The following is a 23004-nucleotide window of genomic DNA, read 5'->3' as shown; positions in this document are numbered from 1 at the left end:
TTTAGAAGCTGAGCTGGGACGAAGGAAGGGGCCCGCACCCGAGTTGTCCTCAGGCTTCTGCTCGTTCGGTCAGAGCCGAGTCCCCCCCTGGGGCTTGCCGCCGCCCTCCCAGCCTCGGGGGAGGCCAGCACATCACGGGGACGGGGCCCTGGAAGCACCCGGGGCGTCGGCGGATCCTCGGGCCTCAGGGACCGCACCCACCACCTGCCTGTTAGCTTTACAGCAGGGGAAACTGAGTCGGGCTCCCCACAAGCCCAGGTTCCAGGAGCAAATGACACTGCTCCACGCCACTTCCTCTACGTTTGATTTTTATAAGCCGTGAAGCCACCAGTGCTGAGCAGAACTTCAGCCGTGCTCACGACAAAGGGGGCCAGGCTCCCCCTGGTCCCTCAGGGACACAGTCCCCAACCTGAGCACTGAGCCCAGCATGTCCTTGGGCCGTCCCAGGATGAGCGTGGGCTAATTAAGAAAGGCTCCCGACATCAAGCCCTCAGGCCTTTGGTTTGAGTGGGACAGAGGATGGGGGAGTCCCCAGCATACCCCCCTTCCTCTCCTCAGGACGCACCCATCCCCGCACTATCTCCCCTCAGGACATACCCACACCCCTTCCTCCCCTCAGGATACACAGCCCTCCTAACCCCTCAGAGCGATCCTCCTCTGAGGAGCGGTTGGAGCTGCCATTCCAGAACTTCTGGAATCCTCTCTTGTGCAAGGTGTTTTGAACTTGGTCTTTCAGACAACAGACTCTCTTCATTATGGACCACTGGTTTCATCTCCACTTCTCTCTTTTCAGGGCTGACTTGGTATTTGGAATTTTGTCATTTCCTCCACCCATCTCTGATCCCCTTCAAGGATAAAGCAGTTGCATTTGGACAGTCAGGCAGTACAACCCTGAGGGGGGAAGGTGATGTCACTGGGAGGGGTTGCTGACCTCACCCACGGTCTCTCCCACGGGGGACCTGAGAGACTTAGGGGACTCTGCAGTCGCCTTCTCCAGAGTGGTACATCAGGGTCAAGGAGAGGTCAGAGGTGTTCTGCCCTGCTCCATGCCCTCTGGGTCAGCCTAAGTGGACTGGTCCAGGGGTCAGAGACCCAATGTTTGGGAGACAGGGGTCAAGAACATGCTCCTTCCCTTTGTGGTATGAGGAGCCAGGAATGGGGGCAGGCTTTCCCCCACTCCAGGGAAAAGACCGTGCTGGATGCTGCCACGACGCCCCAGAGAGTGAGCCCTGCTGCTCATAAGCCACATCCAGGGGGTACCTGCGGAAATGCCATGGTCGCTAGAATGTGGCCACAGCAGCACAGGGCCGGCCTAGACCGTGTCACTTAGCGTTTACCACTAACTTTGCACACCCAGGTGCTCATCTGTGTCACAAAGTTTACTTTGATGGCAGCAGTGGGTTCCAGTGGAGTGTTTAGTAGGACTGTGAATGCACATTATTGCAGAGTCTTCTGGAAACAGCATGTACAATTTACAGCCTCAGAGAGAGCACTCAAAATAGGGCCCCTGGGAGGAAGAGCCACCAAGACACTTCCCCAGGTGCTCCCCAGAATGTGGGTTTGCAAATACAACTCCCTGTCCAAGAGGACCTGCCGGTCACTGTGGAAAATGTCAGACCCATCAGCAGGGTTCAGCCCTGGTGAGGACTAAGGGAGGCCTCAGTAGCAGAGGCTGCCAGCGCCCATGGGGGCAAGGCCTGCTGAGGTTCTCCTGCTCTGGCTGCATGTGGGGCGAACATCCTTGAGGGAAGTTCGGTAGTAAAGGCAGTGACTCCTCACCAGGAAAATGTAAACCTCACCTTATTTTATTTTATTTTTTAAACCTCACCTTAAAGTCTATTTGCCTCAGTTCCTGATCCCTAATCCCTACCTGCCTTACAACATACTAAGAAAAAGCGCACTAAAAGGCAAGGTGAAAGTTTGAAGAGAGAGCAAGCATCAGAAGCAGGTTTGTATAGGACAAAGATTTTGGAATTCTCAGACTGAGAACTTAAACAATATGGTAGAGATGCTATGGGCTCTAGCAAATTAATCATGTAGAAGCACACAAGGAAGAACGGACGAGGGACGACGGACACGTGGGTGGCTCAGCGATTGGGTGTCTGCCTTTGGCTGAGGGCATGATTCTGGATCCGGGATTGAGTCCCACATTGGGCTCCTTGCAGGAAGCCTGCTTCTCCCTCTGCATGTGTCTCTGCCTCTCTCTCTCTCTCTCTCTCTCTCTCTGTGTGTGTGTGTCTCATGAATAAATAAATAAAATCTTTTAAAAAATAAAAAAAGGAAGAATGGATGATGTGGGTGGAGAGGCCGAAACTCCACAGCAATGTCACAAAAAAATGCTGGTAAGCAAACAGTGCAAGAGAAGCAGTGTGTGTGTGGGTGTGTGGGTGTGTGTGCGCATGCATTTGGGTTGAGATTTGGGGTTAAGGTATGTGCCTGGTATCCTATAAATCAATGACTGGGATACATCACATCAAACAATAGAAAGTCTAAAACTGTATGATCATTTCAATAGATGCAGAAAAGCATTTGACAAAGTACAACATCCATTCGTGATAAAAACCCTCAGCAAAACAGATCTAGAGGGAATACACCTCAAGGTTAATAAAGGCCATATATGAAAAACCCACAGCTAACATTACACTCAATGAGGAAAAACTGAGAGCTTTTCTACTGAAGTTAAGAATGAGACAAAGATGTCTACTCTCACCATTTTGTTCAACATGGTACTAGAAGTCAATAGCTATAGCAATCAAACAACAAAAAGAAATACAAAGCATCCAAACTGGCAAGAAAGAAGGAAAACTTTCACTATTTGCAGATGACATGATACTGTATATAGAGAACCATAAACACTCCACAAAAAAATTCGAACTGATAAATGAATTCAATAAAATCACAGGATATAAAATCAATGTACAGAAATCTGTTGCATTTCCATGCACTAATAATGAGGCATTTGGAAAGAAATTAAGAAAACATTCCAGGAGCAAATGACACCCAAAGAAACCCACCTAGGAAAAAACTTAACCAAAGTGGTGAAAGATGTGTACTCTGAAGACTATAAAACACTGGTGAACAAAATTCAAGATGACACAAGAAATGGAATGACATTCCATGCTCATGGACTGGAAGAACAAATATTGTTAAAATGTCTATACTGCCTAAGACAATCTACACATTTAATGCAATCCCTATCAAAACACCACCAGCATTTTTCGCAGAAATAGAACAAATAACACATGTTATTCTAGGAAGAACATTCCTTACATTTGTATGGAACCATAAAAGACCCTGAATAGCCAAAGCAATCTTGAAATAGAAAAAGAAAGCTAGAGGTATCATCATCCCAGATGTCAAGTTCTATTATCCAGCTGTAGTATCTACTGGTACTAGATAGACATGCAGATCAATGAAACAGAATAGAAAACCCAGAATGAATCCTCAATTATATGGTCAATTAATTTTAACAAAAGAGGGGAGGCAGGAGGGGGATGTGTGTGTCTAGGGATAGAGGGAAAGTACGTGAGCACATTAAAAGTCATATATGAAAAACTCATAGCTGACATCATCCTCGTTCTTAGAGACAGAAGGTTCCTAGAGCAAAGATTCCAGGAACTTAAGGTAGGAAAGGATGGGGAGTTGTTCTGTTTGGGGTGAAGAAAAAGTTCTGGAGTTGGACAGTGGTAATGTTTGCAAAAACAGTGTGAATGTACTTAATGTCATTTAAACTGTACACTTTAGCAATTAAAATGGTAAGTTTTATATTATGCATATTTTACCACACTTAAAAAATTCTGTGACACAAATAATCGTATTAATACATTTGTGTTTTTCTGTACTACATTTCTTTGGGTGTCTGCTTCTCCCTCTCCCTCTGGCCCTCCCTCTGCTCGTGCTCCTCTATCTCAAATGGATAAATAAACTCTTTTTTTTTTTTAAAGAAAGAATGCATTTCAAAAAATAAGTCACAGAAATATAAACTGACTCCTTCTGACTCCTCCCATGGAAGGGGAGAACTGACTGAATTTCCTCCAGACAGAATTCCTGGCAACCAAGAAACAGACCCTTAACTATAGAGAACAAATTGGTGGTTACCACAGAGAAGGTGGGCAGGAGGAATGGGAGACGTAGGTGAAGGAGATTAGGAGTACAGTTGTCACGATGCGCACTGAGTCACATATAGAATTGTTGAATCACTATATCGTACACTGAAACTAACATAACACCGTATGCTAACTAGACTAGGATTAAATTTTAACATAATAAACAGTATTTACACAGTCATAACAGTGTAAACAGAGATTATTGTTAAAAACAATAATTACGGTATAATCATATTGCAAAAAAGGGGAGAGGAGAGGTGGGGGATGTGGCTAGAGAAAGAGAAATTATTTTCAAATACCCAACAGAAAGTCAGTACATAATTTCTGCAATGGATGAGTCAAGCTAGTGGACTATGCATATTATTTAGAAACACAGAAGTAAATATTAGGAGCAATAACTGAAAGTATTGAAAATTGCTTCTTTGGGAAGACTATTGGTGGGATTGGGGACATATTACTATTTTCTATTATAAATTATTTAGTACTGTTTGATTTTTTAAAAAGATTTTATTTATTTATTCATGAGAGACACAGAGAGAGAGAGAGAGAGGCAGAGACACAGGCAGAGGGAGAGGCAGGCTCCATGCAGGGAGCCCGACGTGGGACTCGATCCCAGGTCTCCAGGATCAGGCCTTGGGCTGAAGGCGGTGCTCCACCGCTGAGCCACTCAGGCTTCCCAGTACTGTTTGATTTTTAAACACACTCATGTATTATTCTGGAAAAAACTCGAAATTAAGAAGTGTAAATACAAATACTTTTTCATTATAAAATTAATATATGCTTATTGTTAAAATTATGGAAAACAGAAATATCAGAGAAGAAAATACAAATTTTATACATAATTCCATAACCCAAAGAAAACCACTGTTAACAATTTTATGTGTACTGGCCTTTTCATATGTTTATGTTCTTTAAAAAATGTCATAGTTTGTCTTGTTCAAAGTCCTTTTTAACAAAGTAACTATATATCATGGAAATTTATTTTCATTAGTAATATTTCTTCATTATTTTAACTGATGTCCAGTATTATTCCATGATGGCATAAATTACCTTATTTCATGATATTAAATATAGTATTTTGCTAATAAAACAGCTACCATTTCTTAACCCTTTCTATGTGTCATACACTATGGTAACTGCTTCACAAATATTATATTATTGATTTAACATCAGCAAGAAAAAAAGTGACTTATTAAGTACAAGGAATCCACAATAAGATTATCAGCCAATTTCTCAGGAGAACTCCTGGAGGCTAGAATGCAGTGAGATGATATAGTTTAAGTGATGAAAAAAACCCCATCAACTAAAAATTATATATCTACAACTTTACTTCAAAATTTAGAGAAAAATTAAAGCATCCCAGATAAACAACAGCTGTGGAAACTCATTACCACTAGATCTTCCTACAAGAAATACTAAAGGAAGTCCTTCAGATAGTGAAAGATCACTAAAAATAACCTCAAAATTGTATGAAGATATAGATACCTTCAGTAAAGGAAAGTACATGGGCAAATATAAAAATGAGTATTATTATTATTATTTTGGTTTGTAATTCCACTTTTTATTTTCCAGAGGACTTAGTAGATTAAAAGTTATAAAAATTATAAATCTAGGGATGTTTGGGTGGCTCAGTCAGTTGGGAGTCTAACTCTTGATTTCAGCTCAGGTCATGATCTTAACAGTCATGAGATTGAGCCCCATATCAGACTCTGCTCAGCATGGAGTCTGCTTGAAAACCTCTCCCTTTCCCTCTACCCCTTCTATTTGTTTATGCTCTCTCTCTCTCAACTAAATAAAGATTTAAAAAATCATAAATCTTTATTAATGTGTATACAATGTGTAAACATGTAATTTTTGACATGAATAACAAAGTGGGTAGAGGATGTGCCTGTAAAGTAGAATTTTTGTATGCAATTGATGTTAAGTTGATGCCAATTAAAAATGGATTTTTAAAAATTTTTTTAAATTTTTATTTATTTATGATAGTCACACAGAGAGAGAGAGGCAGAGACACAGGCAGAGGGAGAAGCAGGCTCCGTGTACCGGGAGCCCGATGTGAGATTCGATCCCGGGTCTCCAGGATCGCGTCCTGGGCCAAAGGCAGGCACTAAACTGCTGTGCCACCCAGGGATCCCTAAAAATGGATTTTTAGAACTTAGTATGTTATATGTAATCCTCAAGGAAATTAAAAAGAAAATAGCTATAGAATAGACATAGGAGAGTTGAGAAGAAAGTTAAAATGCATCACTATAAGAAATCAACAATACAAGAAACAAGTGTTGGTGAGGATGTAGAGAAAGTAGAGCCCTCATGCACTGTTGGTGGGAATGCATACTGGTGCAGCCACTCTGGAAAACAGTGTGGAGGGTCCTTAAAAAATTAAAAGTAGAAATACCATGTGATCCAATAATTCTACTACTGAGTACTTACCCAGAGAAAACAAAAATGCTAATTTGAAAAGACACACGCACTTCTGTTTATTGCAGCATTATTTACAATAGCCAAGATATGGAAGCAACTGGTGTCTATCAATTGATAAATGGATATAGAACATGTGGTATATATACAATGGAATATTACTCAGTCATACAAAAGAATGAAATCTTGCTATTTGCAGCAACATGGGTGGCTCTAGAGAGCATAAAGCTAATCAAAATTAGTCAGAGAAAGACAGATACCATATGATTTCACTTATATGTGAAATTGAAGAAACAAAACCAATGAGCAAAGAGGGAGAGAGGGAGAGAGACAAACCAAGAAACAGACTCTTAACTATAAAGAACAAACTGGCCAACAAGTACATGAGAAAATGCTCCATATCACTGGCCATCTGGGAAATATAAATCAAAACCTCAATGAGATACCACCTCACACCAGTGAGAATGGGGAAAATTAACAAGACAGGAAACAACAAATGTTGGAGAGGATGTGGAGAAAGGGGAACCCTCTTGCACTGTTGGTGGGAATGTGAACTGGTGCAGCCACTCTGGAAAACTGTGTGGAGGTTCCTCAAAGAGTTAAAAATAGATCTGCCCTACGACCCAGCAATTGCACTGCTGGGGATTTACCCCAAAGATACAGATGTAGTGAAACGCCGGGACACCTGCACCCCGATGTTTATAGCAGCAACGTCCACAATAGCCAAACTGTGGAAGGAGCCTCGGTGTCCATCGAAAGATGAATGGATAAAGAAGCTGTGGTCTATGTATACAATGGAATATTACTCAGCCATTAGAAATGACAAATACCCACCATTTGCTTCGACGTGGATGGAACTGGAGGGTATTATGCTGAGTGAAATAAGTCAATCGGAAAAGAACAAACATTATATGGTCTCATTCATTTGGGGAATATAAAAATTGGTGAAAGGGAATAAAGGGAAAGGAGAGAAAATGAGTTAAAATATCAGTGAGGGTGACAAAACATGAAAGACACCTAACTCTGGGAAATGAACAAGGGGTAGTGGAAGGGGAGGTGGGCGGGGGGTTGGGGTGACTGGATGATGGGCACTGAGGGGGGCACTTGGTGGGATGAGCACTGGGTGTTATGCTACATGTTGGCAAATTGAACTCCAATAAAAAAAATTAAAGAAAAAAAAATAAAGATATGATATCACTCAAAAAAAAAAAAAAAAAAAAGAACAAACTGGTGAATCCCAGAGGGAAGGTGGGCAGGTGGACAGGTGAAATAGGTGATGGGGATTAAGAGGACCCTTACCTTGACGAGCACTGAAATAGGTGATGGGGATTAAGAGGACCCTTACCTTGACGAGCACTGAATAATGTACAGAATAGCTGGATCACTATGTTGTACACCTGGAACTAATATAATACTAATATATATTAGTGTAATATATTAATTTTATTATTAATAAAATAATTTTATTTATTAATTATAAAAATAATTAATAAAATTAATAAAATATATTAATAAATAACTAATATTTCCAGTTACTATATAGGAATTTTTAAAAATATTTTTTTATAGCCAAGAGGAAAAATAAGGAAAAAACCAACTAAACCAAAGGGAGGCAGTATGGGAGGAAATGAGGAGAAAGAGAAGCTGTAAGACACACAGAAAACAAATGGCAAATCAGTAGTTTCTTTAAATGTAAATAAATTAAACTCCTAATCAAAAGGCATAGATTAGGGACGTCTGGGTGGCTCAGTGGTTGGATGTCTGCTTTTGGCTCAGGGCGTGATCCCGGGGTCCTGGGATCAAGTCCCACATCGGGCTCCCTGGAGGGAGCCTGCTTCTCTCTCTGCCTGTGTCTCTGCCTGTCTCTCATGAATAAATAAATAAATAAAATCTTTTTTGTAAAGGCATAGATTAAAAGAATAGATAAAAATATGTGATCCAAATATTTTTTCTCTAAAAGAGATTCACTTCAGATCTAAGGGCACACCTAGATGGAAAGTGGACAGCATGTATAAAGATACTCCAGGCACAGAGGAACCAACCAAAGAGTGTTGGTGCCTGTAGTAACATTGGACAAAACAGACTTTAAGTCCAAAATTGTTACAAGAGTCAAAGAAGACTATCGATAAGAGGGTCAATTCACCAAGAATATCTAAAAGTTGTAAACCTATGTTCAGCAAACATCAGGATTCCTAAATTTCAAATATTGAGAGAATAGAAGGGGGAGTGGCTAGTTCTACAATAATAGTAAGAGAGCTCGGTCCCGCACCCCCAGTAATGGCCAGAGCAACCACACCGACGACGGAGGGAAAGAAGAGCTTGACCAGTGCTACAAACCAACTAACCCAACAGACACAGAGCACGCCACCAGGTATCAGAATGCACGCTTTCCCCAAGTATACCTGGGCCTTCCTCAGGAGAGACTACATATAAGGCCGCAAAGCTCGTCTTAATAAAACTAAAAATATTAAATTATATAAAGTATCTATGATTCCTAATTTAAAAATAAGCTTGGCTAGGCCAAGAGAGAAATACCGTCCTGCACAGTCAGCTGGCGGCCACAAGGAAATGTCTGACTTCCCAGAGAAAGAGGGGATCCTGACAGCTGGCTGCAACTCCTGCCTGGGTCTCTAGCTGCTTCCCCCTGGCTCTGGCTCTGTCTCTCCATCTCTCTCTCCATTTCTGTCTCTTTTTGTCTCTCCATCTCTTTCTCCCTCTCTGTCTCTCCACCTCTGTTTCTCTCTGTGTCTCTGTCTCTGTCTCCATCTCTCTGTGTCTATTTGTCTCTCTCTGTCCATCTCGCTATCTCCGTCTCTCTGTGTCTCCATCTCTCTCTGTGCATCTCTCTCTCATCCTCTGATCTTGTCCTCATTGCTTATACATTCCTTTGGAGTTTTAAAACATATAGTGCTCACCGAATCAATTTTAAATTGTCATCATGTCTTTACCACATCTGAGGGGAAGCCAAAGTCAGAGTAGTTTTCTTGAACCAAGTTTTAGTCCATTTTTTCCTCAGCCCAAAGAACCTGCCTTTTCCTGCTCTGATACTCCCTATGATGTCGGGGCAGTGCTTGATGGGAAAAGCTGGTGAGGACAGCCCTGGCGTCCCGTCTGCACTGGACACTCTCTGGTCCTTCAGAGTTGTGTTTATTTTTTTAGTCATTTGTCCAGATTTTATAACTATCCACTGCAAGCAACCCAATGAAAGCGGGACCTTAAATTGTTTTATCCTGAAAATTTTAACCAGTGAATATTTTGCCTATGATTTTAACAAGAAACATTGAAATAAGAATTTTAACAGTAATACTGAGTATTTTTTCCAGCCAGAATTCCATGTCATTCCTTGTTTAGAACTATATTAAATCTTAAAAGCATGTCTTCAGTCTTTTAAAATATCCTATTGTGTTTATATTTTAGTGGGTTTATATGAATCACATCCTTTCTGCCATTTCAGATCCTCTTGCTTCCTCGTATCCTTGTGTCGGAACAACCAGCTTTACAAGGTACTGGGTTTTCTTTATACAAATGTAAACCAATTGTTCCCAGATTTGTCGCTGGGCTCCATGCCTTTGGGTGTCTGTGTGAACGATGAGGTGGGAAATGTCCCATGATCCAACAGGCAGAAGCACAGCCTCATTTCTCGTTTGAAGATGTGTGACTTTGTGTTCATGGGAAAACATCAGATATACATCTATTGGTGTCCTCAGTGTGATTTAAGAATTTGCATCCATTAAGCTCCATCTATCATCTATCTATCACCTGTCATTCTATACACATATGTACATTTCTACATTACAGATATGTGTGTGTAAGCATACATGTAGGTGTAAGTACGTGCAAAAGTTCATCTGTGTATGTGCGCATGTGTGTGGGTGTTTGTGCTTATACATGTATACGTGTATGCTGGAGGCTTTGTTGTGCTGCCACCCAATGTCCCTGCCAACAAGACCATTAAACTCATATCCTAATAATTCTGTGACAGATGTGGAAGGGGAATCCTGGCACCCACAGGGAAGGATTCCAGGTTAGTTTCTACTCCTTAGGCAAGAACACCATGAACTCAGTCCCACCAAGAATCCATCTACAGGTACCCCATCTCTCACCAGCACAAACGATTTCATGGTCAACTATACCTTCAACACAGCTGAGAAAGGATGCCTCTGTTGCCTGGTCACTGGATCCCACGGCAGTGTCTTCACTGGAGAACACTACGAGTATCGGCCCTTGTGCTCGAGACTGGTGAACCTGGAATGAGGGACCTAATGGAATCTCAGTTTCCACATTTGTCAAATGGGAATCATAGCAGATGCTACCTTGTATGGCCATACTGAGAACTGAATGAGATGATACAAATGATATATCTTGTTTTGAATCTCTTTCCATGCCTCCGTTAACCAGTTTCAGTGTAATTTTCAGGAAGGATTGGAGGATTAACGTTGCTCATCTGGAATGAAGAACTTCAGCCTTGAGCGGCAGGAGGTGATGGATTCGATGGTGGATTTATAGCATATTAGGCCTGGAAATGAATCTCAGAAGCAGGAGGACTTGGAGGGATGTCTAACCGTCCAAAAGTCACCTGACAGGGACCACAAACAGGCCTGTTGGAGTTGCCCCCCGAATCTGCCCAGCCGTGGACATCTTCTCTCACTCAGCAAGGGCACTCCCCAGGGACCCTGCCCACTTACAGCTGCAGCTGTGGTTGCTCCTCTGCGCTCCAGATCTGGCCGCCAGCTGATTCGTACCCCCACCGCCCCCAGGCCCACTTCACAGCTGCCTTCTGTTGTCTCCCTCATTCCACAGAGCTCTTCCTGAGGTGCCCTCGCTGCTTATGTGACCCGCCACTCAGAGAGGCCCTCCCTGAGTTCCCCCAGTCTCCCGGCCCACCTCCATCCTTGGTTCTACTCCAGAACCTGCATTATCAGGTGGCACGCCATCTCTGCTCTTTTTTTTTTTTTTAAGATTTAAATATTTATTCATTCAGAGAGAGCGAGAGAGAGAGAGGCAGAGACACAGGCAGAGGGAGAAGCAGGCTCCACGCAGGGAGCCCGACGTGGGACTCGATCCCGGGTCTCCAGGATCACACTCCGGGCTGCAGGCGGTGCCAAACCGCTACGCCACCGGGGCTGCCCCATCTCTGCTCTTTAATCTCCTTAACACCTGCATTTCCTCTGAAGCTGCCAGCTCCACGAGGCTATGGACTTTCTTTCTGCCTTCACTGCTCTTTCTCCAGGTGTAAGCAGAGGCTTCATACCAATTGTGAGGAGACATCATCCAGCTTGTCACAATGCTGCCTCTGTCACATGCCTCCTGTGACACTCAGCCCTCCAGTCATGAAGCATCTCTTTTGCTTCTCTTCTGCCATAATAACCATTAGTTTGTGCTCATCCTCTGGGAAGGAGGCACCATCTGTGATGAGAACTATTAATTGTGGGAACCCCACCTCAATCATGTGGGATTGAAACCCCTGAAATGTCTTTCAGCTTTCCACTGAAGAGGGTGAGCTGGTGCAGTGATGTGGAGCTTCTCCAAATGGTCCCAGGGAATTCCTTTTTAGTCAGAGAAGTCACAGAAATCTTCTTGTAGGGAAAGAAAATCATTATATATTTATCAATGTCTGTTAAAAATATTTAGCCATTATTATATTAAAATATTAACATTAAACAATATAAATAATAATAATATAAATTTTGTAAGCATACAATTTAACTACATCCCAAAAGATATCTATTATCTTTTAAAAACATACACTAGGGGCACCTAGGTGGTGGCTTGGTTGGTTAGGTGTCTGACTCTTGGTTTCAGTTCAGGTCATGATTTTGCAGTCATGGGATTGAGCTCAGTGCCAAATCTGCTTCAGATTCTTTCTCCCTCCCTGTCTCCCTCTCCCTCTGTCCTCCCCTACTGTCTTTCTCAAATAAATAAATAAATAAATAAACAAATTTTAAAATACATGAAAACAGCTGCCTTTACATATGACTTGTGAGTACTGGTGATATAATTCCATAAAAAGAATATTGCTGCTGACTAGTAAAAGTCTTTATTGCAAAGCCGCATATATTTTTAAATTAAAAGACAGTATTTAGGGAGAGAATAAAATATAAGTGTAAGATTAATGTATAAATAATGTTGCAAAACATTAAGAAACGTAGTTGGATGAAGATTTGAGTAAACAGTTCATCTCTAAAGTACATTTCTCTCTTTCTGTATTTTGCAAATTTAACTATGATATATCTTGGTGTTGGCTTACTTTGTTGATTTTGATGGGAGTTCTCCGTGCCTCGTGGATTTGGATCTTTTTCCTTCCTTCCTCAGATTAGGGAAGTTTTCCGCTATACTTTTCTCAAATAAATCTTCTGCCCCCTTTTCCCTCTTTTTTTCTGAACTCCTATGATACCAATGTTATGGTGCTCTATGGAGTCACCGAGTTCCCTAAGTCTATATTCATGACCCAATATTTTTCTTTCCCTCTTTTTTTCAGCTTCATTATTTTCCATGATTTTATCTTTTATATCACTTATTTGTTCCTTTGCTTCTTCCATCTCTGTGGTCATTACAACTGTGGTCAGTTTCAAATCTCAGTTATTACATTTTTCTTTTTTTTTAAGATTTTATTTATTTATTCATGAAAGACACACACAGAGACAGGCAGAGACATAGGTAGAGGGAGAAGCAGGCTCCATGCAGGAAGGACTCTGGGATCACGCCCTGAGCCAAAGGCAGATGCCCAACCACTGAACTACCCAGGCATCCCAGTTACTGCATTTTTCATTTTAGCCTGACTAGTTTTCAGATCTCTTAGCTTTGTGGTAAGGGAGTCGCTGGCAAGAAGGGAGTGGCATGATATATTCAATGTGCTGAATGGGAAAAAAATATGTAGCCAAGAATACTCTATCCAGCAAGCTTCTCACTCAGAAGAAGAGAGATAAAGAGCTTCCCAGACAAATGAAACTAAAGGCATTTGGGACCTCTAAATCAGCCCTGAAAGAAATGTTAAAGGAGACTTTGAGCAGGAAAGAAAGACCAAAGATGACAAAGACTGAAAAGAAACAGAAAATTCCTAGAAACAACAAGTAATAAAATGACATTAAATTCATATCTATCAATAATTATTTATTCTGAACATAAATGGACTAAATGCTCCAACCAAAAGATACAGTGTTGGGCAGCCTGGGTGGCTTAGCGGTTTAGCGCTATCTTCGGCCCACGGCATGATCCTGGAGACCCAGGATCAAGTCTCATGTCGGGCTCCCTGCATGGAGCCTGCTTCTCTCTCTGCCTGTGTCTCTGCCTCTCTTTCTGTGTTTCTTATGAATAAATAAATAAAATCTTTTAAAAAAAAGAAAAACAAAAGATATAGAGTGTCAAAGTGGATAAAAAAATAATACTCATCTATATGCTGCCTACAAGAGATTCATTTTAGACCTAAAGACACCCTCAGATTGAAAGTTGAGGGGATGGAGAAATATATATCATGCTAATGGATGTAAAAGGAAGCCCGAGTAGCCATAGTTATATTAAGTAAACTAGATTTTAAACCAAAGACTGTAGCAAGAGATGAAGAAGGGCATTAAATCATAATTAAGGGGTCCATCCATCAAGAAGATCTGACAATTAAAAAAAAAGACCTAAAAATTATAATTATGCCCCTAACTTGGGAGCACCCAAAAATATATAACAATAATAAAATACCTCATTGATAATAATTACAATAATAGTAGGGGACTTTAACACCCCAGTTACATCAATGGACAGATCATTTAAGCAGAAAATTAACAAGGAAACAATGGCTTCAAATGACACACTGGACAAGATGGACTTAACAGATATATTCAGACCATTCCATCCTAAAGCAATAGAGTACACAATCTTTTCAAATGCATGTGGGACATTCTCCAGAACAGATCACACAATAGGTCACAGATAAGCCTTCAACAAATATAAAAAGATCATATTTTCTGACCAGAATACTATGAAAATTGAAGTCAACAACCAGAAAAAAATTGGAAAGACCACAAATACATGGAAGTCAAAGAACATCCTACTAAAGAATGATGGGTCAACCAGGAAATTAAAGAATAAATAAAAAGTACATAGAAGCAAATGAAAATGAAAACACAATGGTCCAAAACCTTGGGATGCAGCCAAAGTGGTCCTAAGAGTGAAGTATACAGCAATACAGGCCTATTTCAAGAAGCAAGAAAAATCTAAAATGCACAACCTAAAAAACTTACAATGGAGCTAGAAGAACAACAACAAATGAAAACTAGACAAAGACTCCACTAAAAAAAGAGAACTACAAGCCAATGTCGCCGATGAGCATAAATGCAAAATTCTCAACAAAATATTAGCAAATGAAATCCAACAGTACATTAAAAGAATCATTCACCATGATCAAGTGGTATTTATTCCTGGGTTGCCAGGGTGATTCAATATTTGCAAAGCAATCAGTGTGATCCACCACATTAATAAAAGAAAGGATAAAAACCATATGATCCTCTCAATAGATGCAATAAAAGCATTTGACAAAGTATACCATCCATTCTTGATAAAAAACCCTCAACAAAGTAGATTTAGAGGGAACATACCTCAATATACAAAGATCGTACATAAAAAAAACCCATAGCTAATATCATCCTCAATAAAGAAAAACTGAGAGCTTTTCCTCTATAGTCAGGAACAAGACAGTGATATTCAGTCTCCCCACTGTTATTATTTCTCTATTTGCAAACGACATGATACTCTATATAGAAAACCAAAAAGACTACCAAAAATTGCTAGAATATGAATTCAACAAAGTCACAGGATACAAAATCAAAGAATAGAAATCTGTCGCATTTCTATACACCAATAATGAAACAGCAGGAAGAGAAATCAAGGAATTGATCCCATTTACAATGGCACCAAAAACCATAAGGTTACCTAGGAATAAACTGAACCAAAGGAGTAGAAGCTAGGTACTCTAAAAACTATAAAACACTAATGAAAGAAATTGAAGATGACACAAAGAAATGGAAAAACATTCCATAGTCATGAATTGCAAGAACCAATATTGTTAAAATGTCTATATCACACAAAGCAATCTACACATTTAATGCAATCCCTATCAAAATACCAACAGCATTTTTCACGGAACTAGAACAAACAATCCTAAAATTTGTATGGAATCACCAAAACCCCCAATAGCCAAAGCAATTTTGAAAAAGAAAAACAAAGGTGGGGGCATCACAATTCTGGACTTTGAGCTATATTACAAAGCTATAGTGACCAAGACAGTATGATACTGGCACAAAACAGACACATAGATCAATGGAACAGAATAGAGAACACAGGTATGGACCCTCAACTCTACGGTCAAATAATCTTCAACAAAGTAGGAAAGAATATCCAATGGAAAAAAAGTCTCTTCAACAAATGGGGTTGGGAAAACTGGACAGTAACATGCAAAAAATAAAAACTGGACCACGTTCTCACACCATGCACAAAAATAAATTCAAAATGGATGAAAGACATAAATGTGAGACAGAAAATTATCAAAATCCTAGAGGAGAACATAGGCAGCAACCTCTTTGACATCAGCTGTAGCAACTTTTTACTAGATATGTCTCCTGAGGGAAAGGAAACAAGCAAAAATGAACTACTGGGGCTTCATCAAGATTAAAAGCTCCTGCATAGCCAAGGAAACAATCAACAAAACTAAGAGACAACCTAGTAAATGGGAGAAGATATTTGCAAATGACATATCTGATAAATAGTATCCAAAGTCTATAAAGAACTCATAAAACTCAATACCCCAAAACCAAATAATCCAGTTAAGAAATGGCCAGAAGACATGAACAGACATTTTTCCAAAGAACACATCCAGATGGCCAACAGACACATGAAAAGATGCTCAACATCACCCATCATCAGGGAAATGCAAATCAAAACCACAGTGAGATATCACCTCACAGCTGTCAGGATGGCTAAAATTAATGATACAAGAAACAACAGATGTTGGTGAGGATGAGGAGAAAGGGGAACCCTCCTGCACTGTTGGTGGGAATGCAAACTGGTGCAGACACTGTGGAGAACAGTGTGGAGATTCCTCAAGGAGTTAAAGATAGAGCTACCCTATGACCTAGCATTACACTACTGGGTATTTATCCAAAGTATTCAAAAATACTGATTCCAAGGGACGCCTGTACCTCAGTGTTTATAGCAGCATTATCAACGATAGCCAAATTATGGAAAGAGCTCAAATGTCCATCAGGAGATAAATGGATAAAAAAGGTGTGGTGTATATACAACAGAGTATTACTCAGCCATAAAAAAGAATGAAATCTTACTATTTGTCATGACATGGATGGAGCTAGAGGGTATTATGCTAAGTTAAATAAGTCAGAGAAAGACAAATACCATATGATCTCACTCATATGTGGAATTTAAGAAACAAAACAAATGAATATAGTTGGGGCGGGGGGAGAGGCAAACCATAAAACAGACTCACCTGTAAAGAACAAATTCAGGGTTGCTGGAAGGGAGGTGGGGGTGGTGGTAGGATGGGTTCAACAGGAGCACACTTGTGATGAACACTGGGTGTTGTATGTAAGTGATAAATCACTAAATTCTACACCTGAAACTAATATTGTACTGCCCATTAACTACCTGAAATTTAAATAAAGACTTGAAACTACAGGAAGAAATTAAAAAGTAAATATATTTCCTTCACTGCTACTGAGAGAGAATCCAAACATTCTGTGAATAGAAAGAAAGTCCCACATTTCTTGGTGTGTCCTGGGGAGTCTAATATTCTTTACTTAGTTCTGGAGAAGTGGTCCATGAAGGAGCTCATGGCTGAGCCCGGCACGTAAAGCTCGAGGAACCCCAGTGCAGGGAGGGGCTCCCTGCACCCAGTGGCTTCACTGATGGTCGGGTGGGGGTGGGGGTGGGCAGGGCCACCTGGCAGCTGGGAGGCCCACCTGGAGAGGGGTGTTCAGCGGTGCTCTGAGGCCCAGGCCCAGGCCCACCTGGAGAGGGGAGTTCAGTGGTGCTCTGAGGCCCAGGCCCAGGCCTGGAGAGGGGGGTTCAGTGGTCCTCTGAGGCCTAGGCCCAGGCCCACCTGGAGAGGGGGTTCAGCGGTGCTTTGAGGCCCAGGCCCAGGCCTGGAGAGGGGGTTCAGCGGTGCTCTGAGGCCCAGGCCCAGGCCTGGAGAGGGGAGTTCAGCGGTGCTCTGAGGCCCAGGCCCAGGCCTGGAGAGGGGAGTTCAGCGGTGCTCTGAGGCCCAGGCCCAGGCCCAGGCCTGGAGAGGGGGGTTCAGCGGTGCTCTGAGGCCCAGGCCCAGGCCCAGGCCTGGAGAGGGGGGTTCAGTGGTCCTCTGAGGCCCAGGCCCAGGCCCACCTGGAGAGGGGGGGTTCAACGGTGCTCTGAGGCCCAGGCCCAGGCCCACCTGGAGAGGGGGATTCAACGGTGCTCTGAGGCCCAGGCCCAGGCCCACCTGGAGAGCGGAGTTCAGCGGTGCTCTGAGGCCCAGGCCCAGGCCTGGAGAGGGGGGTTCACCGGTGCTCTGAGGCCCAGGCCCAGGCCCACCCGGAGAGGGGTGTTCAGCGGTGCTCTGAAGCCCAGGCCCAGGCCTGGAGAGGGGAGTTCAGCGGTGCTCTGAGGTCCAGGCCCAGGACTGGAGAGGGGAGTTCAGCGGTGCCCTGACGCCCAGGCCCAGGCCCAGGCCTTGAGAGGGGAGTTCAGCGGTGCCCTGACGCCCAGGCCTTGAGAGGGGGGTTCAGTGGTGCTCTGAGGCCCAGGCCCAGGCCCACCTGGAGAGCGGTGTTCAGCGGTGCTCTGAGGCCCAGGCCCAGGCCCACCTGGAGAGGGGGGTTCAGCAGTGCTCTGAGGCCCAGGCCCAGGCCTTGAGAGGGGGGTTCAGTGGTGCTCTGAGGCCCAGGCCCAGGCCTGGAGAGGGGGGTTCAGCAGTGCTCTGACGCCCAGGCCCAGGCCTTGAGAGGGGGGTTCAGCGGTGCTCTGAGGCCCAGGCCCAGGCCGGGAGAGGGGGGTTCAGCGGTGCTCTGAGGCCCAGGCCCAGGCCCACCTGGAGAGGGGAGTTCAGCGGTGCTCTGAGGCCCAGGCCCAAGCCCTGGCCTGGAGAGGGGGGTTCAGCGGTGCTCTGAGGCCCAGGCCCAGGCCTTGAGAGGGGGGTTCAGCGGTGCTCTGAGGCCCAGGCCCAGGCCTGGAGAGGGGGGTTCAGCGGTGCTCTGAGGCCCAAGCCCAGGCCTGGAGAGGGGGGTTCAGTGGTGCTCTGAGGCCCAGGCCCAGGCCTGGAGAGGGGGGTTCAGCGGTGCTCTGACGCCCAGGCCCAGGCCTTGAGAGGGGGGTTCAGTGGTGCTCTGAGGCCCAGGCCCAGGCCTGGAGAGGGGGGTTCAGCGGTGCTCTGACGCCCAGGCCCAGGCCTTGAGAGGGGGGTTCAGTGGTGCTCTGAGGCCCAGGCCCAGGCCTGGAGAGGGGTGTTCAGCGGTGCTCTGAGGCCCAGGCCCAGGCCTTGAGAGGGGGGTTCAGCGGTGCTCTGAGGCCCAGGCCCAGGCCGGGAGAGGGGGGTTCAGCGATGCTCTGACGCCCAGGCCCAGGCCCAGGCCTGGAGAGGGGGGTTCTGCAGTGCTCTGAGGCCCAGGCCCAGGCCCACCTGGAGAGGGGGGTTCAGCAGTGCTCTGAGGGCCAGGCCCAGGCCCACCTGGAGAGGGGGGTTCTGCAGTGCTCTGAGGCCCAGGCCCAGGCCCACCTGGAGAGGGGAGTTCAGCGGTGCTCTGAGGCCCAGGCCCAAGCCCTGGCCTGGAGAGGGGGGTTCAGTGGTCCTCTGAGGCCCAGGCCCAGGCCCAGGCCTGGAGAGGGGGGTTCAGCGATGCTCTGACGCCCAGGCCCAGGCCCAGGCCTTGAGAGGGGGGTTCAGTGGTGCTCTGAGGCCCAGGCCCAGGCCTTGAGAGGGGGGTTCAGTGGTGCTCTGAGGCCCAGGCCCAGGCCTGGAGAGGGGGGTTCAGCGGTGCTCTGACGCCCAGGCCCAGGCCTTGAGAGGGGGGTTCAGTGGTGCTCTGAGGCCCAGGCCCAGGCCTGGAGAGGGGTGTTCAGCGGTGCTCTGAGGCCCAGGCCCAGGCCTTGAGAGGGGGGTTCAGCGGTGCTCTGAGGCCCAGGCCCAGGCCGGGAGAGGGGGGTTCAGCGATGCTCTGACGCCCAGGCCCAGGCCCAGGCCTGGAGAGGGGGGTTCTGCAGTGCTCTGAGGCCCAGGCCCAGGCCCACCTGGAGAGGGGGGTTCAGCAGTGCTCTGAGGGCCAGGCCCAGGCCCACCTGGAGAGGGGGGTTCTGCAGTGCTCTGAGGCCCAGGCCCAGGCCCACCTGGAGAGGGGAGTTCAGCGGTGCTCTGAGGCCCAGGCCCAAGCCCTGGCCTGGAGAGGGGGGTTCAGTGGTCCTCTGAGGCCCAGGCCCAGGCCCAGGCCTGGAGAGGGGGGTTCAGCGATGCTCTGACGCCCAGGCCCAGGCCCAGGCCTTGAGAGGGGGGTTCAGTGGTGCTCTGAGGCCCAGGCCCAGGCCTGGAGAGGGGGGTTCAGTGGTGCTCTGAGGCCCAGGCCCACTCCTGGGGAGGGACCACCGGGGCTCGGCTCTTGGTCTCCAAGCAGGTTAGGAGAAGCTCCCGGGGGTGTGGTGGCTCCCGTGACCTCTTGCAGGGACTTCACCACTTCTGGCACCCTTGCTGTCCCCGTCTCTGGCCGTGGGGGCCCGGCTCTGGCTCCGTTCAGGTCTCGAGCCACAGGAGTCAGCTCCTTCACCGTGGAGTCGGGCCGCACCTTGCTGTGAGCGGCCGCAGGGCCGGGAACCTTCACCGGCCCTTCCTCCCGCCGGGCGTTCTCCAGAGACTTCCCGACCAGCGCACACTCCTTCTTGGCCGCGTAAAGCTTGTCAACGAGTTGGCATTTCTCCTCGATCTGCTCAGCCCGAGTGTCCGCGAGCCACCTCTCGCGTCTTCTGTAAAGCCGACTTCTAAGGGCCCGGATGAGCCGGAGCGTCAAGAAGAGACCCGTCAAGACGCCGACGATGGGCAGACACGCCTCGGTCTCCGCCGGCGGCTGTGAGGGGAGCCGTGGACACAGGGCCCTGGGCAGCAGCGTCGCCACCACCTGGCCCAGCTGCCCGAGGAGCAGCCCCACGCCACGCTGCGGAGGACGGCGGCCCCTCCATGGCACCGCCCCACGCAGGGTCCGCCCGGTCACCGTGGGGCCCGCAGCCACCACACAGCCCACGGAACCCCCAACATTCCACCCGGAACCCAGCCGGCAACGGCTCGCTCATAGGTCAGTCACCTGGCGGGTGGTGGGAGGCGATCTACAAATAAAATGTGCCCCCCCCGTTACTCTGGGATGGCCGTTCTTCCTCACCTCCTTGTCTATGTTTTGGTGTCAATATAAAACTGAAATACAGTGAAAATCCTGAATTTGACAAATTTTTTCAAACTTTACATCTCTCCATGGTATCCAACAGCTCATCTATATATGGATACTGTCTATTAACACAGTAAATACCACCCCCACCCCCGAGCCTGTGATGCATACCCCCCCATACACGCAGCCATGGTTTGGTTTCTATTATCATCCATCAGTTCCTGAACAGCGCAGAAATAGAATAAATCACAATGAACACAGTGATATCTGCCTCTTTTGCTCAAAATGATGGGTTTTTTTTTACTCTGCCTATGTTTTTGTGTGGAAAAGCAGTTCACTCTGCTTAGGTCTGAATAATTCAAGTGTTTGAATGTATCTGATAATAGTTGATGAACGTTTGAGTTGGTTCAAATGTGGGGTATTATGGATGATGATATTGTGGATATGCATGCACATGCCCTTTATAGAAACGTGCATTTTCACTTTCTCTGAAAGGCTGGGTTGGTGTATGCTTGCTACTTTTATTTGAAACAGCTTTATTGAGTCGTTTACATGTCCAAATGATTTACACATCACGAAATTCACCATTTAAACATCCAATTCATTGATTTTTTTGTAAATGTGCAGAGCTGTGCAACAGTCATTACAATCCAATTTTAGGGCATTATCACCATCCCAGAGAAATCCTTCAATCTCTACTCTGTTGGCTGCTTTTGACACAGTCCGACCTTTTCTTCTTGAAATGCTTCCATCACTTAGTCCCCAGTTCAATACATTCAAGTTGGATTTTCTCTGTGTTTCTGGGTGTTGTGTGTGGTTTTCTGGCCTCACTGCCTTTTCCTTCCTCGTCTCTATTGCTGGTTTCTGTTTTTCTCCCCAACTTCCCAGCATTACCTTTGACCCAGGATCTAGTTGTGGGACCACTTTTCCTTCCCCAGCATCTCACCCTGTTGCTGACTTCATTCAGTCTCAAGGCTTTGATAGCTCAAACTGCCATGACTTCTATGCCTATTTATCCATTCCAAACCTTCCCATGCAGTCCAGACTCACACTCATCTAATGTGGCCAACCTGACTAGACTTCCGCTGAACCTGCTGTCCCTGCATCTCCCACTTTCCATGATAACACCATCATCCTTACAGGTGTTCAGACCCCAGGTCTGTGGTCTTTCCTGGCTTTTCCCCTCTCTCTGTGCCCCATCGCTACCCCACCAGCAAAGCCTCCACCCCGGATCCAGAATATGTCCTCCAGTGACCATTCTTTGCCTTCCCCCATTCTGCCCAGCAAGAGCTGCCATTCCCTCTTCACAGGATAACTGTGCCTGCTCCTAACCAATCTCCTCCTGCACTCGCCCCCGCAGCAAGTTGCCTCCCTAGAACCAGTGCATCCATGTCTCACCTCAGCTCTTCTTCCAGTAATAACTTTCTACTCATCAGACTTCAAGCTGCATGCCCCCACTGCCGGTGAGTCCTATGGGATCTGCCCCTAGTTACCTCTCAGATCTAACTCTGCATCTGGGTTTTTGCTTTGTTTACTCTGCTCCAGCCTCACAGGCCTCCTGGCTGCTCATCCAATGTACCAGGATGATCCTGGCCCAGATTTGGCATTTTGTCTTCCCTCTGCCTTGAATCATTTTCCTCTGATACCCACATGGTGGTCTCCCTCCTTCCCTTCAGGCATCTGCTCAAATGTCGCCTTGTCTGTGAAGTCTTTCCAGATCCCTTGTAATGATTGCCCAGTAGGAACAGTGATGACCACCCCCTAACACGTCACCTCCCCCTACCACCGTCCTGCCCCACTTCTCTGCACAGCCCTCATTAACATTTGACATGCCGCCGAGAACCATCTTTGTGTATTGTCTCTCTGTCATCACTGGATGGTAAGCTTCGTAAATGCAGGGATTGTTTTAACCACTTTGTAATTGTTTCATTTTCAGTACGTATTTTTTTTTAAAGCATTTCTTTTTTTTTAAATTTTATTTATTTATTTATGATAGGCACACAGTGAGAGAGAGAGAGGCAGAGACGTAGGCAGAGGGAGAAGCAGGCTCCATGCACCGGAAGCCCGATGTGAGATTCCATCCTGGG

General features: G+C 45.4%; 1 protein-coding gene and 1 long non-coding RNA gene across 2 annotated transcripts; both read right to left on the bottom strand.

The window, feature by feature from the left end:
• Window positions 1–7742: 7742 nt before the first annotated feature.
• Window positions 7743–17145, bottom strand: LOC119869852. Its single transcript, XR_005353223.1, has 3 exons — window positions 17011–17145; window positions 10658–12097; window positions 7743–7927 (listed from the first exon to the last, which is right to left on the bottom strand). It is a non-coding gene; the product is annotated as an uncharacterized LOC119869852 (long non-coding RNA).
• Window positions 17146–18283: 1138 nt separating this feature from the next.
• Window positions 18284–22192, bottom strand: LOC119870246 (cTAGE family member 9-like). The gene is made up of 3 exons (XM_038525515.1): window positions 22129–22192; window positions 20072–20823; window positions 18284–20027 (listed from the first exon to the last, which is right to left on the bottom strand). The coding sequence occupies exons 1-3, from the start codon at window positions 22190–22192 to the stop codon at window positions 19992–19994; spliced, it is 852 nt and encodes a 283-aa protein (XP_038381443.1). The 3' UTR covers window positions 18284–19991.
• Between the last annotated feature and the right edge of the window lie 812 nt (window positions 22193–23004).

This window comes from Canis lupus, chromosome 1 (assembly GCF_011100685.1).
Source record: "Canis lupus familiaris isolate Mischka breed German Shepherd chromosome 1, alternate assembly UU_Cfam_GSD_1.0, whole genome shotgun sequence".
NCBI classification, from domain to species: domain Eukaryota; kingdom Metazoa; phylum Chordata; class Mammalia; order Carnivora; family Canidae; genus Canis; species Canis lupus.
Note: the sequence above shows the minus strand (reverse complement) of the source record. Positions and strands in the feature narration are given on the sequence as shown.